The sequence below is a fragment of the Pelobates fuscus genome, chromosome 5 (genome assembly GCF_036172605.1).
Source record: "Pelobates fuscus isolate aPelFus1 chromosome 5, aPelFus1.pri, whole genome shotgun sequence".
Classification (NCBI taxonomy): domain Eukaryota; kingdom Metazoa; phylum Chordata; class Amphibia; order Anura; family Pelobatidae; genus Pelobates; species Pelobates fuscus.
Genome location: NC_086321.1, coordinates 94,568,972 through 94,589,072, shown reverse-complemented (window position 1 = coordinate 94,589,072; position 20,101 = coordinate 94,568,972). Strand labels below are relative to the sequence as shown.

General features: G+C 36.9%; 1 protein-coding gene across 1 annotated transcript in view; it reads right to left on the bottom strand.

Annotated features, from left to right (window-relative positions):
* The window catches only part of CWC27 (CWC27 spliceosome associated cyclophilin), a 218,161-nt gene that overhangs the window by 39,890 nt on the left and 158,170 nt on the right, over window positions 1-20,101 (bottom strand). The window contains exons 12-13 of the mRNA XM_063454063.1: window positions 7,270-7,379; window positions 4,371-4,474 (exon numbers count right to left, since the gene is read on the bottom strand). Of these exons, the coding sequence (XP_063310133.1) occupies window positions 4,371-4,474; window positions 7,270-7,379 (214 nt within the window). The remainder of the gene's footprint in view (window positions 1-4,370; window positions 4,475-7,269; window positions 7,380-20,101) is intronic.

Genomic DNA, 20,101 nt, shown 5'->3' with positions numbered 1-20,101 from the left:
TGCTAGCAAATTAAATTATCTGGACTTTTGGCCTGGGTTGGCAGGCAGGTCCCTCAAATTGCAATCATTAAAATTACTTAATTAGGTACAAATATTACATAAATATGCACGTAGAATTTTAATATATATACATATTTATATATTTGACGTCTACGTGTATATTTATGAAATTATTAATGTAATTTTGTATGTGGACATATGTATATTTTGTATTATTTTTATTTATTTATTTATACATAGATATATATATCATTACATTCTAAGTGTATTTTGATATAAATATATATATATCAATATCAAAATACTGTTAGAATAAAATTGAATATATATATATAATTTTTTTTAATTATTAAAAATTATTTTTATTTTTTGTTATTTATTTTTATTAACATATTATTTGTATTTTATAATAATATATATATACCATATATATAGTTATTATATATATTGTATATATTCGTGTGTAATTTAAATATAAGTGTATTTTTATATTAATATACGTATATATAAATATAAAAATACACTTAGTGTGACATTATATATATGATATATATACATATATTATATATATAGATATAATACATGTATATATATCATATATATATACACATATTATTATTTTTTTTACACTGATTGTTTTTTTTTTCACTTTATTTTTTTATTTTACACTTGCAGGGAGACTGCCTGTCAGCACAGACAGTCCCCCTGCAGGCAGATACAAAGACCCCTATTGCGGTCATGTGATCGAGTGATCACATGGCCGTGGGGTCCTGATCTGCCGAGGGGGGACTGCCCGGGCAGACAGGCAGTCCCCCTGGACCGGGAGGAGAGCTGATCGCCGCCGTGGGACCGACGGCGATCAGGTAAGTAGCCCAAAACCGTTATGACGGTTCAGGACCGTCAGCGGTCCAAACGCACGTTTTGCCGCTGACGGTCCTGAACCGTCAGCGGTCCTGAAGGGGTTAAAATGTATCAATAGTGACATTGTAACACTATTATCTGTCATAAATCTCTGAATAACATCCCACATGTACATATTTTTTTTAAAGTAGACAACCCAGGGTATTTAATATGGGGTCTGTCAAGACTTTTTTAGTAGCCAGTTAGTCGCAAACACTGGCCAAAGTTAGCGTTCATATTTGTTTGTGAGTGAAAAAAGTAAAAAAGTAAAAAACTAAATTGAACGCTAATTTTGGCCAGTGTTTGTGACTAAGTGGTTACTAAAAAAGACTGGACATACCCCATTTGCAATACCTTGGGTTGTTTTCTTTTGCAAATGGTATGCCATCATGGGGGTAATTCTTATTCCTGGGCTACCATACGCTCTCAAAGGCACGTAACCAACCTGGCCATTTTCAATGTAAAAATATTTGACCCATATATTTGACCCTGTAAAAATTTCAAAAACACTATAAAACCTGTACATGGGGGGTACTGTTATACTCAGGAGACTTTGCTGAACACAAATATTAGTGTTTCAAAACTGGAAAATGTATCACAACAATTATATCATCAGTAAAAGTGCTGTTTGTGTGTGAAGAATGCAAAAAAAGTCACTTTCACCGACAATATCATCGCTGTGATATGTTTTACTGTTTTGAATCACTAATATTTGTGTTCAGCGAAGTCTCCCGAGTAAAACAGTACCCCCCATGTACAGGTTTTAGGGTGTCGTAGAATGTTACAGGGTAAAATACAGTGATAGCAAATTAAATTCTCTGGACTTTCGGCCTGGGTTGGCAGGCAGGTCCCTTAAATTGCAATCAATAAAATAACTTAATTATGTAAAAATATTACATAAATACGCACGTAGAATTTAAATATATATGCATATTTATATATTTGAAGTCTACGTGTATATTTATATAATTATTTATGTAATTTTTTATATGGACATATGAATAGTTCGTATTCTTTTTATTTATTTATATATACATTGATATATATACAATTTCATTCTAAGTGTATTTTGATATAAATATATTAATATCAAAATACAGTTAGAATAAAATTTCGTATAGATATATAATTTTTTTGTAATTTTTTATTATTATTTTTAATTTTTTATTTAATTTAATTTACTTATTATTTGTATTTTATAATAATATATATATATATAGTTATTATATATATTATATATATACGTGTGTAATTTAATTATAAGTGTATTTTTATATTAATATATGTACATATTAATATAAAAATACACTTAGCATGACATTATATATATGATATATAGACATATATTATATATGTCTATATATCATATATATATACACATATATAATAATATTTTTTTTTTTATTAACTTTAAATTTTTTTAATGATTTTACAGCAGCAGGGAGACTGCCTGTCAGCACAGACAGTCCCCCTGCAGGCAGACACTAGGACACCTATTGTGACCATGTGGTCGCCCTGTTGGGCGATCACATGGCCACAGGGGTCCTAATCCGCCATGGGGAGACTGTCTGGGCTGCAGGCAGTCTCCCCACAACGGGAGCACCGCCGATCGCCGCCGGGGGAACGACGGCGATCGGGTAAGTACATTTTAAATTAAGGACGGTTCAGGACCGTCGTCGGTCAGCAATGGGAAAATGCCGATGACGGTCCTGAACCGTCCCGCGTCCTTAAGGGGTTAAGGTAGTATCCAACTTTCTGACTCCAGTGTCCTTTTTAAGGTCCTCATCAAGTCACTATATTTACAACTTTCATCGCAATGGTTGTTACATGTGGTAATGAACCAAAGAATTTAAGAAATTTCTTTCATTTCTGCTGTAATTAGAGATTTACAATGCTAATTCCTACATTTTCTACTTTTGCAGATGTTTTGGCTGTAGACACATGCTCTGAATATCTAGTCTACAACTAAGCCCATTATTAAAGCCCTTAAACTCTGAGGGATTCTTTAGTACTGGCTTACGTTATTAGCTGACATGTATCCAGAGAATAAGACTGAAGGAAAATGACGCATTCCTCTTGTAAAATAAATTTTGAAATGACTATTCAGTGTGATCAAAAAAAAAATCAAGATCTAAAATATACGCAGATGTTTTTGACATTTGTTATTACAATCAAGACAGTAAACAGAAATGTATAAAAGATTGTTCAGTTCGAACACATGGAACTGGTTTTAAATGTGTTTATCTATTAGACTAGATGGCATAAGTGTGTTCACATTTATCCCTCCATATTAGCTACCAGTTCTCTAGGTTTACAGATATGGTTTTCAAAGAAATTATATTTAAGATATTCTGTGCATGATTTCACCTAAAAGCAACACACAACTGCAGTACAGAACAGCCTATTGGTCCATCTAGTGTCTGCCTGCACCCACATGTAGAGGCAAGTGCTTTGTTTGTTTCAGTTCAGGACAAGCTTTCCATCAACTCTTCCACTGTATTGGTATGTAACTTTTCTGTTCTTACTTATACACACACACATACACAATTTTGTATATGTATATTATTTGTGTATTTTCTCTGAAAATAATAAACTTTGATTTAAAAAATTAAGACTGCCAATTGTTATTAGATTCTTTCTGCATATCTCCCTCCAGTCATTGTTAAATCCTCTCTTAACATTGTTTTTTCTTAAACAGCATCTCACCAATACCCACCCTTATTCCAGATACCAATTCATTCTTTTATTCGTATACCATCTCTCATGCCCCTCTAAATTTTGTTTTCCACTAAATTTTCCTCTACTTTTGACTATTTTATCACAATCTCCAATTTGTATTTCATCATCCCTCTCCTCATTGTCCTTTGAAGTTGCATTGCTTGGCTCCTTAGTTCTTCCATCCTTCCTTATCCACCTGTCCTTTCCTCTATTCTTTCCCACTTTGTTCTTTTCATTGGTATCGAATGAATGACCAGTGCCATCAGTAATTGTAGTGTGGCTCAAGAGGTCACCCAAACATACTTCATGTATGTATTTACTAAGTGGGAGAGGCTGTTGGTGCGCAGCAAGGATTTAAAAAATGTTTTATACAAATAATGAAGAGATATTTACGGGCAGCAGTGATACAGAGTTGTTACTGATATAACACGAATATGACCAAAGTAAACGGGGAGCATCTATTTAGGTAGGGTCATGACTTTAGCCACATTACAACTATGGATGATATGAGTCACTTGGCTTGCATGTGAAAATTTATGTCAGTTAAAATTAAAATGCATACAAAAAAATAACAATGGGCCACCTACTGTATACTGATCTGTATACTTGTAAATTTGATGCTATGATAGCTTAGTTTGAATTTTTTTTTAATGCCACTCAAAAGCACTTTTTGTTGAAAACCTGAATCCACATATAGTTTTTTAGAACTTTTAAAATGATTAAAAAAAAAAGAAAGAAAAAGAAAATCTCACCATCCTTTGTCGTCTTCCACTTCAGTTTCTGACTCCATTTCTTCCGGTGTTTCAGAAATAGCTTGTGTTAACTTTGATTTAAAACTGTTCAACAAAGCCAACGTCTGAAAAAGAAGAAATATGGAATGCACACAACATGATTCTTGTAATATAGGCCTGCCTAAGATAGGAAATCATCTAACTGCAATGCAACTGAGGAACTGCAATGCAACGGAGGAACGGCATGAACTACAACTACTGTAGTTCTATAACCTGCCTACTTTGTGTGCCAACAAGTCATCAAGCAAGCAGGCTTTGTTGAATGATCTGAAATCATCTGCATTTAATGTAAGGGACCAACTATTACTTCCAGGAATCTTTCTTAAAAATGTATTTACCAAGTAATTACTAATGACGCAAGAATTAGCAGACAGATAAATTTTTCTAATGTGCCTTTAAGACAGCACACCTCTACAGTATGTATGAAATATTTCCAAATCTTACAGAGAAATTTACTATAACAATCTCTAAAAACAAAAGTGAATAAACAATATAAATATATTAATAGTTAGTAAATGCAGTAGCAATATGAGGAATTCAAATTTAAGGGTGTTGTGTATGTTGTATGTAGTTATACAGTACTAATGTAATACAGTACATTACAGTAGTGTTATTTTCTAACATAGCATAAGATTTCCTTATCTACTGCGTACTGTAACATATACAGTCATCTCCCAACTGGTGGACTAGTGAAAATGGAATATATTAATTTCAATAAATAATTGATTTTCTGTGGGGAATTCCATAAAAGGCATTCATAAAGGGGCAACTATACTGTCAGAAACACAAACTGTATTGCTGACACTATAGTTCTAAATCCACTGTTTAGGAGGTTGCCCCCCTCTTAGCTCTTGTAAGAAAGAAGGAGATTTACTACCCATTTCCAGAATTGTGCAGGGCTCCTCCTTGCTCCACCTCCTTGGCTGACATCATCAGAACTGACAATCTCAGCCAATCACAAGGAAATTAGGAAAAAAAGGAAAGTCAAGTATGCTGGCGGTGGCAGGGCCAAACGCTGCCCTGGCCAATCTACATCTTCTTATATAGATGCATGGACTAATTTTTGAGACCTGAAAGGGGTTTTACCGAAGGGCAAGCTACTGAGTTTCTGTAAGCTTTTGTCCGTTCTCATAGTTCTCATATTCTTTGCTTTTATTGAATCAATTCATCTCTATAGGGAAAGTTCAGCGTCTCCATGCAGAGCGTGGAGACGCTGAATGCCAGTGCTGCACATTGTGCATCACTGACCCAGGAAGTACCTCTACTGGCATTCTGAGGCGTGGCCACTAGGGTAGTTCCTAGGCTGCCATTCTCTGAAGCAGTGTTTACATTAAAAAATCTGCAGGGACAGACTATACTCATCAGAACAACAACATTAAGCTGTAGTTGTTCTGGTGACTATAGTGTCTCTTTAACATTTGTCATTAGACTGAACTTGTCATGAACGCCACCACTCTCAGACAGACATGTGATTTGCTTCAGTGGGTTAAAGAGTTACAATTTCTATTTGTCTCCACTAAACCCAAATAAAGATACAAAAATCCCTCTTAATATCATCCACACTTATAAAAGTTGCCACCATCAAGACAATTTACATAGTTACATAATTACATAGCTGAATTGCATTCTTTTGGATCAACAGCGTTCCTCACATGTTTTTGCTGTTGATCCAAAAGAATGCAAAAAACCCAGTCTGAAGTGCTTCCAATTTTGCAACAAACTAGGAAAAAATTCCTTCTGCACCCCAAAATGGTAAAAAACTTTTCTTTGCCTTGGATTAAATCTCCTTTCTTCCAGCCTAGATGCGTCACCTCGTGTCCTATGTATAGCACGGTTTATGAATCGATTTCCAGATAATGGTTTGTACTGGCCCCGAATATATTTGGATAATGTTATCATATCCCCTCTGAGGTGTAGTTTTTCCAAACTAAAGAGATTTATATTTTTTTTACCTTTCTTCGTAACTAAAATGCTCCATTCCTTTTATTAATTTTGTAACTAATTTCTGCACTTTTTCTAGGGCCACGATATCCATCTTTAGAACAGGTGCCCAAAATTGCACAGCATATTCAAGGTGTGGTCTTACCAGCGATATATAAAGAGGCAAAATTATATTTTCATCCAGAATTTATGCCCCTATTTATACATGACAAAACCTTACTGGCCCTAGCAACTGCAGACTGACATTGCATATTGCTGTCTAATTTGTTGTCTATACAATTCCCAAATCCTTCTCGTGTGTTGTTACATGTAGGGCATCCTTGGTTACCACAACCAAATTAGATTTAGAAACTAACAAAAAAATCCTTCAGCCACTTATCTTTCTCCAGCGCCGGGCTCCCCCCCCCCCCTGCCGACGTCAGATCCGATTGTGCATGCGCAGCAAGACCGCCCATAGGAAAGAATTACTCAATGCTTTCCTGTGGACGTCCAGCGTCTTCTCACTGTGAAAATCGCAGGGTCAGGGAGACAACCACTAGAGGCTGGATTAACCCTCAGTGAAACATAGCAGTTTCTCTGAAATTGCTATGTTTTCAGTTGCAGGGTTAAAACTAGAGGGACCTGGCACCCAGACCACTTCATTGAGCTGAAGTGGTCTGGATGCCTATAGTGGTCCTTTAATATAGGAACATTTATTATGAACAAAAATAGTCAATGTGCATACAAATACAAAATATGTTACAGAAAGCATCAGAGCCCAGTAGGGACACAAGTAAAGTAGAACCGGAAAAGTGTACTTCTGGCATTAGCAGCAGGCTGTAGTGGTTATGATGCTTTGAGTAACCTATTAACGTTGCAATTCTGACACAAAATTCTTTGTAGTGTGACCGCGGAATTAAGTAGTGTCAAATGCCATTACCTGTTCCTCCCTAGATGACCCCTTCTTTGTGTTTTTCTTTTTGAGATCTTCATACTTTTCTTTTTCTTTAATATATTCTTCAACAGCAATGTCAGCAGCTTTTTTCTCAACTGTGGGGAGACAAGAGTCTATTAAATATTCAGGTGTAAAAATTAAAAATATTAAGATCTGTCTACTGCTGGAGGAGTAATAAGCTCAAAACATAGTTAACTTGGAGATAGTTTTGTTTTTTTTTCCTTCTTTTTTTGCAGTGGCTATAGTGCCAGGAGGTCCCTGGCACCACCTTATCGTAAGTAAACAAACAGTTTTAGAACGGTTTAACCACACCAACGCTACATCTGAAACAAAGCTGGAAGTTCTCCTGAGCCAAGCCCTGCAGTGTATTGCTAGCTTACTGGTTGAGGGCATCAGCTGCTCTCCCTCTGCCATTTAGCTAAACCCTGCTAATTTGGCTCAGCTCAGACAGAGAGCTGCTGGCTCTCTGTTGGATTTAGTAGAGGCAGGGAGTGGCAAAAATCCATTAGTATTCCAAAATAGTTCAACTATTTACAATGCGGAGGTGCCAGGGCACTATTTGCACCATAACCACTACAATGAGCTGCAGCGTTAATGGTGATTGGACAGTACATTTAAGTCAGTTTTATTAGGAAAACAGAAAGAGAGGCAAGGATGGCGTGAAAAAATATTGTATATTTTTTTTCTTTTACATATCTATATTATTTAATTGATGGATCACAAATTAGCATTAGAGTCGTTAGCAATAAACAGTCCATATTAAGTGCAGAGGTTTACAGAAACACAAGTAAAGATCACATTGTCTTCAGAGTACACTTTTTATCTGTATTATTACATCAAGGTTAATGAAAGGAGAATCTGAAAAATACCAATGATCAAGTCTAGAAGCACGGGGATAGCACTGCCACATGCAAATGGTTCATCATGAAGGACAATTGTTTAACTACGTTACAGTGTTAATTTTGGCTGCAAATTTCCATTTAGTTTTTGTCACAGTCATTTGACTAAAAAGCCAGTTTAGTTTTAGTCGTCTGAATTGTTTTAGTTTTAGTCAACTAAATCTCCAGTAGATATTAGTCGACACGACTAAAATCTAATGGGTTTCGTTAAAGCTCTCTTTTGCCCTTGTCTCGTTTGCCCTTTTCCCAGCCCCTTTGTGTCTCTTTGTGTCCCCCCAGCCCTTTTAACCCCTTCAGGACGGAGTCAATAGTACACGTTCTGATCAAAACAAAACGTAAACAAAAACTGGAATTTGCGCTATATGTCTGTTCAACCGTAATTCACCTCTTTCATATTAAATGCACCACACTTATTATATATCATTTTGTTCAGGAGAAACAGGGCTTTCATTTCATATAAAATATTTGTATATGAAACAATTTATTATGAATAAAATAAAAAAAAACTGAGAATTTTTTTTTTATTTTTTTTTTTACATTTGTAGTTCCGCCTCACATTTTAGCTGTAAATGTCATAATACTGTTAGGTTTTACTGCAACAAAATGCACATATTTGTAATCAGCGATGTCTCACGAGTACAACAGTACCCCCCATTAACAGGTTTTATGGTGTTTTGGAAAGTTACAGGGTACTGAGGCTAGTGGTGTTGTGCAGAGAGGCACTGAGGCTAGTGGTGTTGTGAAGAGAGGCACTGAGGCTAGTGGTGTTGTGAAGAGAGGCACTGAGGCTAGTGGTGTTGTGAAGAGAGGCACTGAGGCTAGTGGTGTTGTGAAGAGAGGCACTGAGGCTAGTGGTGTTGTGAAGAGAGGCATTGAGGCTAGTGGTGTTGTGCAGAGAGGCACTGAGGCTAGTGGTGTTGTGCAGAGAGGCTTGAAGACTATGGTGAGGCCGAATAGAAAGCAGTTGTTGGTGGGGGATTCCATCATAAGAGGTGTGGAGATGGACAATGGTGGTCTTGTGAGGTGTCTTCCCGGAGCTACTGCTCACAGAGACAGGAGACGTATCTGTAATATTGTTAAGCAAGCAAAGCAGGAAGGGGAATTGGATGTACTTGTCCATTTAGGGACAAATGACTTGGCTTGCAATGAGGTTTCAGAGGTTAAGGAAGTTTTTAGTGTTTTTGCCAATGATATACGGCAGGTTGCTTCCACATTGTCATTCTCTGAAGTTCTGCCTGTGCATAACACTCAGAATGACAGGCGGATGCGTATTAGGGACTTTAACTTGTGGCTTGGTGAATGGTGTCGGGAGCAAGGATTTGGCTTTATTGCTCATGGTAGCTCTGTTTGGAATGGAAATAAACTGTACAAAAAAGATGGTTTGCATCTTTCTCAAAAGGGAACAAATGTTCTCAGTGAGCAGTTCAGAGGTTTTGCTAGGATGTATTTAAACTAGGAGGGGGGGGGGCAAAAGGGTGATAAAACATCAATCCAATTGTCCCCCAAAACAAGGACAGAAGGTGCCTGTAGCAAGTGTGTTAAAAAATGCTAAGCTTAGAGTCATGTCTACAAATGCTCGCAGTTTAGGGAATAAGATCCATGAACTTGTGGCAATAATGGCAACTGATAGTGTAGATTTAGTCGCTGTTACTGAGACATGGTATAATGAGAAAAATGACTGGCACATAGCAATACCAGGGTACTCTTTATATAGAAAAGACAGGGAAGGCAAGAAAGGGGGAGGGGTGGCCCTGTATGTAAAGAATAGCATAAAATCTAGCCTAATAAAGGTTAGTGAGGCGAACATAGAGTCAGTTTGGGTTACGTTAGAATTTGGTAATCACACAGTAACTCGTGTAGGTGTGATTTATAGGCCCCCAGGACAAATTGAAGAGTTAGATAATCTACTAGTTGAAGAAATAGCTAAAATGACAATGAAGGGGGAAGTTATCATCATGGGTGACTTTAATCTTCCTGATGTAAATTGGAAAACAAAAATAGCTACTTGTGCCAGGAGCACACATATTCTAAACTCCCTACTGGGATTGTCTCTAAAACAAGTCGTTGAGGAGCCAACTCGTAAAGAGGCCATACTAGATTTAGTGTTAACAAATGGAGATTTGGTATCAGATATTACTGTAGGTGAAAGTTTAGGATCCAGTGATCATCAGTCAGTGTGGTTTAATATAAGAACAGTGACTGAGTCACACCACACAAAAACAAAAGTTTTAGACTTTAGAAAAACAGACTTTTCCAAAATTAGAATATGTGTAAAGGAGTCATTATCAGACTGGAGCAATTTAAATGGAGTCCAAAAGAAATGGGATTATTTAAAAGTTGCACTACTGAAGGCAACAGAAAATTGCATTAGGCTTGTCAGTAAAAGCAAAAAATTCAAGAAACCACTGTGGTACTCCACAGATGTAGCCAAAATAGTAAAAAACAAAAAGTTAGCCTTTAGTAATTATAAAAAAACCCAGAGTGAGGAAGACAGAATGACCTATAAGATTAGGCAGAAAGAGGCTAAGCAAGTTATAAGAGCTTCCAAATCACACACAGAAGAGAAAATAGCACAGTCAGTAAAAAAGGGGGACAAAACCTTTTTTAGATACATAAATGAGAAAAGAAAAGTAAAACAAGGATTAGTTAGATTAAAAACAAAAGAAGGAAGGTATGTAGATGAGGATAAAGGTCTAGCTGACTGCCTCAATGAATATTTTTGTTCGGTATTTACAGATGAAAATGAAGGAAAGGGACCTCAGTTAAGAAAAAGGATAAATGAGTCATTTATTACACGTGAGTTTACAGAGGAAGAGGTTCTATTTCATCTGTCAAAAGTAAAGACAAATAAGTCAATGGGACCTGATGGAATACACCCAAAGCTATTAAAAGAGCTTAGTGGTGTACTAGCAAAACCATTAACAGATTTATTTAACCAATCATTGATAACAGGAGTAGTCCCAGAAGATTGGAAGTTAGCGAATGTTGTGCCCATTCACAAGAAAGGTAATAGGGAGGAGTCGGGCAACTATAGGCCAGTAAGCCTAACTTCAGTAGTGGGGAAAGTGATGGAAACCATGTTAAAGGATAGGATTGTTGAACATCTAAAAACACATGGATTTCAAGATCAGAGACAACATGGGTTTACTTCAGGGAGATCATGCCAAACTAATCTTATTGATTTTTTTGATTGGGTAACTAAAATTATAGATCAGGGTGGTGCAGTAGACATTGCTTACCTCGATTTCAGTAAGGCTTTTGACACTGTTGCACATAGAAGGCTTATCAACAAACTACAATCTTTGAGTTTGGATTCCAATATTGTTGAATGGGTAAGGCAGTGGCTGAGTGACAGGCAACAGAGGGTTGTAGTCAATGGAGTATATTCGAAGCTTGGGCTTGTCACCAGTGGGGTACCTCAGGGATCTGTACTTGGACCCATTCTCTTTAATATTTTTATTAGTGATATTGCAGAAGGTCTTGATGGTAAGGTGTGTCTTTTTGCGGATGATACTAAGATATGTAACAGGGTTGATGTTCCAGGAGGGATAAGCCAAATGGAAAATGATTTAGGTAAACTAGAAAAATGGTCAGAGTTGTGGCAACTGACATTTAATGTGGATAAGTGCAAGATAATGCATCTTGGACGTAAAAACCCAAGGGCAGAGTACAGAATATTTGATAGAGTCCTAACCTCAACATCTGAGGAAAGGGATTTAGGGGTGATTATTTCTGATGACTTAAAGGTAGGCAGACAATGCAATAGAGCAGCAGGAAATGCTAGCAGAATGCTTGGTTGTATAGGGAGAGGTATTAGCAGTAGAAAGAGGGAAGTGCTCATGCCATTGTACAGAACACTGGTGAGACCTCACTTGGAGTACTGTACACAGTACTGGAGACCCTATCTTCAGAAGGATATTGATACCTTAGAGAGAGTTCAAAGAAGGGCTACTAAACTGGTTCATGGATTGCAGGATAAAACTTACCAGGAAAGGTTAAAGGATCTTAACATGTATAGCATGGAGGAAAGACGAGACAGGGGGGATATGATAGAAACATTTAAATACATAAAGGGAATCAACACAGTAAAGGAGGAGACTATATTTAAAAGAAGAAAAACTACCACAACAAGAGGACATAGTCTTAAATTAGAGGGACAAAGGTTTAAAAATAATATCAGGAAGTATTACTTTACTGAGAGGGTAGTGGATGCATGGAATAGCCTTCCAGCTGAAGTGGTAGAGGTTAACACAGTAAAGGAGTTTAAGCATGCGTGGGATAGGCATAAGGCTATCCTAACTATAAGATAAGGCCAGGGACTAATGAAAGTATTTAGAAAACTGGGCAGACTAGATGGGCCGAATGGTTCTTATCTGCCGTCACATTCTATGTTTCTAGGGTCAAATATAGAATGTTCCATTTTCAAATTGAAATTTGCCAGATTAGTAATGTTACCTTTGAGACGGTGTGGTAGCCCAGGAATGAGAATTACCCCCATAATGGCATACCATTTGAAAAAGTAGACAACCCAAGGTATTGAACGTGGGGTATGTTTAGTTTTTTTCAGTAGCCACTTAGTCACAAACACTGGCCAAAGTTAAAGTATTTGTTTTTGTGTGAAAAAAGCAAAAAATGAATATTTGGCCAGTGTTTGTGACTAAGTGGCTACTAAAAATGACTGGACATACCACATTTGCAATACCTGGGGTTGTCTACTTTTGCAAATGGTATGCCATCATGGGGGTAATTCTTATTCCTGGGCTACCATACGGTCTCAAAGGCAACATAACTAATCTGGCAAATTTCAATGTCAAAAAAATGAAATGCAAGCCTTATATGTGACTCTCTAACTTTCCAAAACACCATAAAACCTGTACATGGGGGGTACTGTTATTCTCGGGAGATTTCACTAAACACAAATATTAGTGTTTTAAAACATATTACAACAATAATATAGTCCATAAAAGTGCCGTTTGTTTGTAAAAAATGCAAAAAACTTCACTTTTACTTAAAATATAATCGTTGTAATACAATTTACCAGTTTTAAACACTAATATTTGAGTTCAGCGAAGTCTCCCGAGTAAAACAGTACCCCCTATATACAGGTTTTATGGTGTCTTGGAGAGTTACAGGGTCAAATATAGTGCTTGCGAATGAAATTCTCTGCACTTTCTCCCTGTGTTGTCAGGCATGTCAATCAAATTTTAATTAATCAAATGACATAATTATGTTAAAAAATTACTTAAATATACACGTAGAATTTTAATATATATGCATTTATAGGTATATAAATTCTACGTGTATACTAATGTAATCTTTTATGTAATTATATGTATTTATCTCTATATATATATATATATATATATATATATATTTGCGGTTATTTGTATTTTATATATAGATAGATATATATATAGAATGTAATTCTAAGTGTATTCTGTTTCCAATATATATATATTAATAACAAAATACAGTTAGAATGAAATTACATATGAATATATAATTTATTTAAAATTTTGTTTCAATATTTTATTTATTTAATTATTTTATTTATTATTGTGATTATACGTATATATATATATAATATATATATGTAGATTATATATATAATATATATACATATTATATATATGTAACGTCATTCTAAGTGTATTTTAATACTAATATATATACTATATTAATATTAAAATTACGTATGACGTTACATATATATATATATATAAAAAGGCATTTAATTTATTTTCTAACATTTTAATATTTTTTTTTTTACACTACCTACCAGCAGGGGGACTGTCTAATATTTTAGACAGTCCCCCTGCTGGCAGATCCATAGCCAGCTATAGGGGGCCATGTGATCGCTCTTTGAGAGCGATCACATGGCCCCCAGGGGCCTCATTTGCCGGAGGGGGGCTGCCTGGGCTCTCAGGCAGCCCCCCAGAAGAGGATCGCGGCGGAGGTGAGTACACAGTACCTCCTGGGGCTGCAAGCCGTTACGGTGTTCTATGCCGCCGCAACGGCTTTAAAGCCCTTTAAAGCCGTGACGGCATAGAACGCCGTAACGGCGTTAAGGGGTTAAATGTCTCTCTACCAAACCCTGGTCTGTCTCTTTTGCTCCTTTCACAGCCCCTCTGTGCAGTGTTAATTTTGGCGGCAAATTTCAATTTAGTTTTAGTCAAAGTTTTTTGACTAAAAAGTCATTTTAGTTTTACTTGTATTTTAGTCATCTAAATTGTTTAGCTTTATTAGACTAAATCTCAAACATTTTAGTCGACTAAAATTTTACTAAAATTGTTAGTCGACAAAATTAACATTGCTACGTTATGGTAGAAGCTGATGGCTTCCCAGCAAAAGATTAGACATTTGAGACAAAGATAGCCAAACTTTGCTAAGGCATCTGATGGTAACTTTTAAAGACATCAGTTTTTGTTGGAAAAATCAGAAAAAAAATGCACAAGTGCACCTAATACAGAATCATGCAACAAGCAATCCTATTCTTTCACATGATGCTTGATTTTCTAGTCTTTCATGAAGAAAACGAGGATAGCACAGCAGTAAGTGTACAGCTGTAAATTTGTCCGAGAAAGCACTGGTTCAACAGATCAAATATACCTTACACAGAACTATGCAATGAAGATTAAGATTTATGATCAAGTCACCTTTCTTGATAACCTAGTTTGACTTGTCATACAAACGCATGGCAGATTTACAGCCTCGGGAAGGAATCGCTACAGCAAGATAGTAGTGTTATAATCCCCGGTGCACGTCAGCTATTTTTAAAGTCAGCCATGTTAATTTATTATGCCAGATGGGTAGACATTTAAGTATGAAATGTACACTGGGGTAACTTAAAACAGACACGAGTTTCAGACTCAAAATTCTTCAACATTGAACCAAATGAAAAGGTGAACAGCCCAAATCTAGCTACATAGACTATTGCATTACTATATTACCATAATAGTGTCACATAGCAGATTTTTTAAATTAATATTTTGTCATGTAAAGTTTATCAAAACAGCTATGCCATGATATACTGGTAATTAATTCAAGTAAAGCAGATACTGTGATCTTTCAGATTAAAATGGACATTCTGATATGACCGTAAAAAATCACTAAGACCACAGGGGCAAAGATGGTACTGTGTTGCTTGTACAAATGTGTTGTATAAAGAACTAATAAAATGCAACAACACACTTAAAATGTTAATGTACCCAGAATAACTACCTTAAGTTTTGGCATCAGGGGGTTAGTAGCTTGCCACAAATCTTGTGGCACAGCTATATGCCTTTACATTGGACGTGTTTAATAAAGACTTAAAAGGACACTATAGGCATTGAAATGGCCTGGCTGAAATGTCCCTTTCTTCCTTAGTCCTGTAATGTTTACATTACAGTACTGAGACAGCCTCCAATGGCTGTCTACCAGACAGTCACTAGAGGCACTTCTGAGGGTTTACCATAATCTGAGTCCCCTAAATGATGCGGGATGTCCTCACTCTCTGTATGAGGACATCCAGCATCAGTGAAATCACCATAGGAAAGTGTTGAGGCAATGCTTTCTTATAGGACGGACCTAATGCATTGTTGACACTCGCTGCGCAGGCGTATTAGGTCCCCCGCATGAGATGATGTCGGAGGTGGTGGAGCAGAGGGACCTTGGCGCTTGAATCGTGTGCGTAAATACAGTGTTTTTTTAACCCTTTATGTTCCACCGGGGGAGAGGGAGAATGGGATGTGCCACTTAGGAATTAAACTGTATTCCCAAGAATAGCCACAATCATATATACATAATCAGCTGAGTCATATGTAATCCATTATATCTGTAATGATATCTTTAGTTTTTGATATATAAGGCCCACAGGCTAAGCAGTTGTATGGAGCAGCTAAGATTATTGTATTTATTGTGATAGAATCTGCACATGTTTAATGATCATGAGTTTTCCTTAGCAGTCACATATTTCAGTTCACTCAATTAGGAGGACTATGTTGAGGTTTTCTGGCCAAGCTGCATTTTTACACATTATTATATTTTTACAGTTACAACACTTGATAAAAACATACAAACAATCTTCATTCATTTTCTGCCTATTATGAAGAGTGTCATTGTAAAGTCTGTACTGTGTCATAACTTAGAACAAGCTGATCAAAATGTAAATTCATTCCAAGTTACTGAATGTTTGCTGGCAATAGCAATACCAATTAGCAAGTTACTTGTTTTGGCCAACTACAATGTACAATGTGTCCCTGTCTCAGATAAGAACTAAAATAGTACTTCTTCACACCCTACCCCCAAACCTTTACCACTTATCACAATAAGTTCACAAAGAATTGTATTGCTGCCATAAAAATCCTTTAAGTCCCAACCTCATCTTTTATACTCTGTTTTATTGGATTTACTCAAACAATAATGGAATTGAAATGCACTATATATATATATATAGTGAATACAACATGCAAAATGTTACTCTTATGGAATAAAGATGAAGAGCTTAAAGCATCCCTGTCACCGCCTTGGGACTTTGCATGATTTGCAAAGAACCCTGTCGATGACATCACTGCTTGGGGGGGGGGGGAAAGGCAAGTTTAACTTACCTGAACCTGTAACTTGCGGGCGCCACCATCCTCTTCCGGACAGTCCTCCGGCTTCTGCCCTTGGTGCTTCAGGAGCATGGGCAAGAGTACAACATTGAAGCCTATGGAAGATCCTGTGAGACCCACCGTATCCTCCTTAGTAAATTCCCTGCAGCATTACTGGTGATGGCTGGAAGATTGACACTTCTTGATGGCAGTAGCTCAGCCCAGTGCCAAGAAGTGTCAAGAGTAGGAAAAATACATTTATAGTATATTTTTTGACTGGGCTGGAAATTCATTTAATTTTTTTTATAAATATAGATAGTTGTAAAAATGTAATGAATATGTAGGACTAGGGGAAAAAAATGACCGTGGATCCCAACTATTGGAAATTGCAGTGTTTGCCAGCAGCACAATGATGTAAGGGACACTGTTGACCTACAACGTAAAACCTAATTATTCCCATACAAAATAAAAGTAATAAAATTAAAGCAATTACATTGCAGCACTAAGAAGCTATTTAAGCTCAGCCGATATACTGTGCTGTCCACTGTGCTGGCATAGCTAACATTTATACCATTAAACAATCAGCGTTGCTGGAAAACTGCACTAACCATATTTGGAGAACATGTGTGTTCATATGATTCCCTTTTAGAGCAATAATTAATAATGTATTCAAATGTAACGTCATAAAGAAATTATTATTTATAAAATATTTTACCAGGAAAGATACATTGAGATTTCTCTCGTTTTCAAGTATGTCCTGGGTCCACAAATCATTGCATTGTTACAGTTAGTGTACAATAAAATACAAAATTAATATACAATATATACAACATTTAACATAGAACAGGTAGGAAAAATATAATCAACCATGACAGGTACATTCTGTTTTGAGGTATGTAGAGATGGATCTCTTAAAGGACTTTAAACTTAGGGAAGATTTTAATTTGTGCGGGAGGTCGTTCCACAAATGCGGTGCTCTGTAGGAGAAGGAGGATCGGGCTGCTTTCTTTTTATATTGAGGTAGACTAAGTAAAGTGTTGGTACTGGATCGGAGGTTGTAGGAAGTGGGAACAGCCGGGGAAAGCATTGCGTTCAGGTAGGGTGGGAGTTTCCCAGAAAAGCTCTTAAACACAAGGCTAGAAAGATGAAGGGTGCGTCTGGATTCCAGCGACAGCCAGTTTAGTTCTTTTAGCATGTCACAATGGTGGGTCCTGTAATTACATTGTAGCACAAATCGGCAGAACGAGTTATACAATGTGTTGAGTTTATTAATGTGGGATTGCGATGCAGATGCATATACTACATCCCCATAATCAATGATTGGCATCAGCATTTGCTGTACAATCTTTTCCTTTACTGAAGGGCTTAGGCAGGATTTGTTTCTGTACAGGGCACCTAGTTTTGGATAAAGTTTAGATGCAAGCTTTTCTATGTGCAGGCCAAAAGATAGATTGGGGTCTAACATCATACATCCAAGTATTTGAAAGAGTGGACTGCGGTCAGTGTGCCATTTGAAATTGTTTTGATGGATAGGTGAGAATTGTGTAATTTGTGTAATTTAGGTACTGTTCCAAAGATCATTGTGACAGTTTTGTCAGTGTTCAGGAACAGTTTGTTTTTTGCGATCCACTTTTCAACCTCTGTAAACTGGTCTTGGAGCACAGCCTCAAGCTGCGGTAGATCGGAATTGCTCGCATAGATTACCGTGTCATCTGCGTACATGTGTACATGTGTACAAAGAAATAAAATGAGAGATCTAGAAAACTAAACGTGCATATCCCACATCCCCCATGATGAGTGTATGCTGCTTTTACTGATCATAACCGTTACAACCGTTACAGTGTATTCATTCAGTGATTTGATTAAAAACAGGTTTTTTTCCGAGTACACAAAGCCCCTCTGGCAGTATTATAAAGTGTGAGAGAATATTGTCTTATTTGAATTCTACCTCAAACAACACCTGTACAATGTGTCCATAAGATAAGATGATCAGGTGAAACCAAGGACTAGTGCTAATTTTGAGAGACAGATACCTGGATATTAACCTCATAATCACGTGAAAAATGTAATAGGAAAGGGGAGTGACAAGAAAGATATTATTTTGGAAAAGTAGAGGTGGGGACATCTTGACAAAGTCCCTTAGTGTTCCTCTCCCCTCCCTTCCCTGTCCCTTAGTGTTCCTCTCTCCTCCCTTCCCCTCCCTGGTGTGCCTCATTACTTCTCTTGTAGCGTGGCCGAGCAGAGAGGACTGTGGTACAGGAGCTTCAGTTTCCTGGACTGACAGGAAGTGCTCTCTCAGTGAGCACTTCCTGTCAGTCCGACCAGGTACAGGAAACTGAAGCTCTTGTACCACAGTCCTCTCTGCTCGGCTTGACCACGCTACACTGAGTGACTGGCTGGTAGGGGGAAGTGCTGTGCGCTTCCTTCCTGCTGGTCACTCGGTTGTTGGGCCCCCCATAGCCGGTGCGCCATAAGACGGCTGGACCCGCATGCGCTGGGCCGCCTCTCACATTATCAGCAATATCAGTATCAATAGTGGCCAATACCGATATTTGCCAAAATCCGGAATATCGGCCAATAATGTCTGCCGAATCAATAATCGGTCTATCCTTAATATCATGTGCTAGACCAGAACATAGTTACCAACATGTTTCTGTTTGGAAGGTCGCTGAAAAGCGCATTTTAGGAGACTGGAGATATCAAGTTAATCCCAGCTAGTCTGTCACAGGTTAATCGGTTACGAATGTAGCAATATATCTATATATGGTTTAAGGAGCCATAACTAATCAGGTCCATAGATAAATAAAAAAAATCCCTGCCATATAACAAAACACCTGCTATACATGTTTTGTTACAAGGTTAGCACTTAAAGCGGATATTGTTTGCAGTGCAGCTGTTATTTTAGAAATTGATATGCTTGCATGAGGTCCATTTTGCTCTTTTCTAAACTAACAAAAACGTATTTGCATTGGACTTGCAAAGCATATCTGTAAACTCTTAAATTAAGAAGCAGGCTGTGCATAATGAAAACCCGCCTGAAGTTTCAACAGAAAAGGTCAATGCTTATGATGTAAGGTCAACAAAAATATTTTGATCATATACTAAACTGGAAAGCTAGAGCAAAAAATATAGTTACAAGAAATAAAGCACATTTTTTCCATTATACGACATCAAAGACAATTTAGTATAGCTGGAGGCCTTTAAAACTGACTGTTGAATGGCGGGGTAAAAAAAAAAAAAAAAAAAAGTGTGGCACAGATATAAACATCAATGCACTATTCATATTTCATACTGATACAGCAGATGATTGAATACATAAACACGGGATAATTATAGGATAAGGTA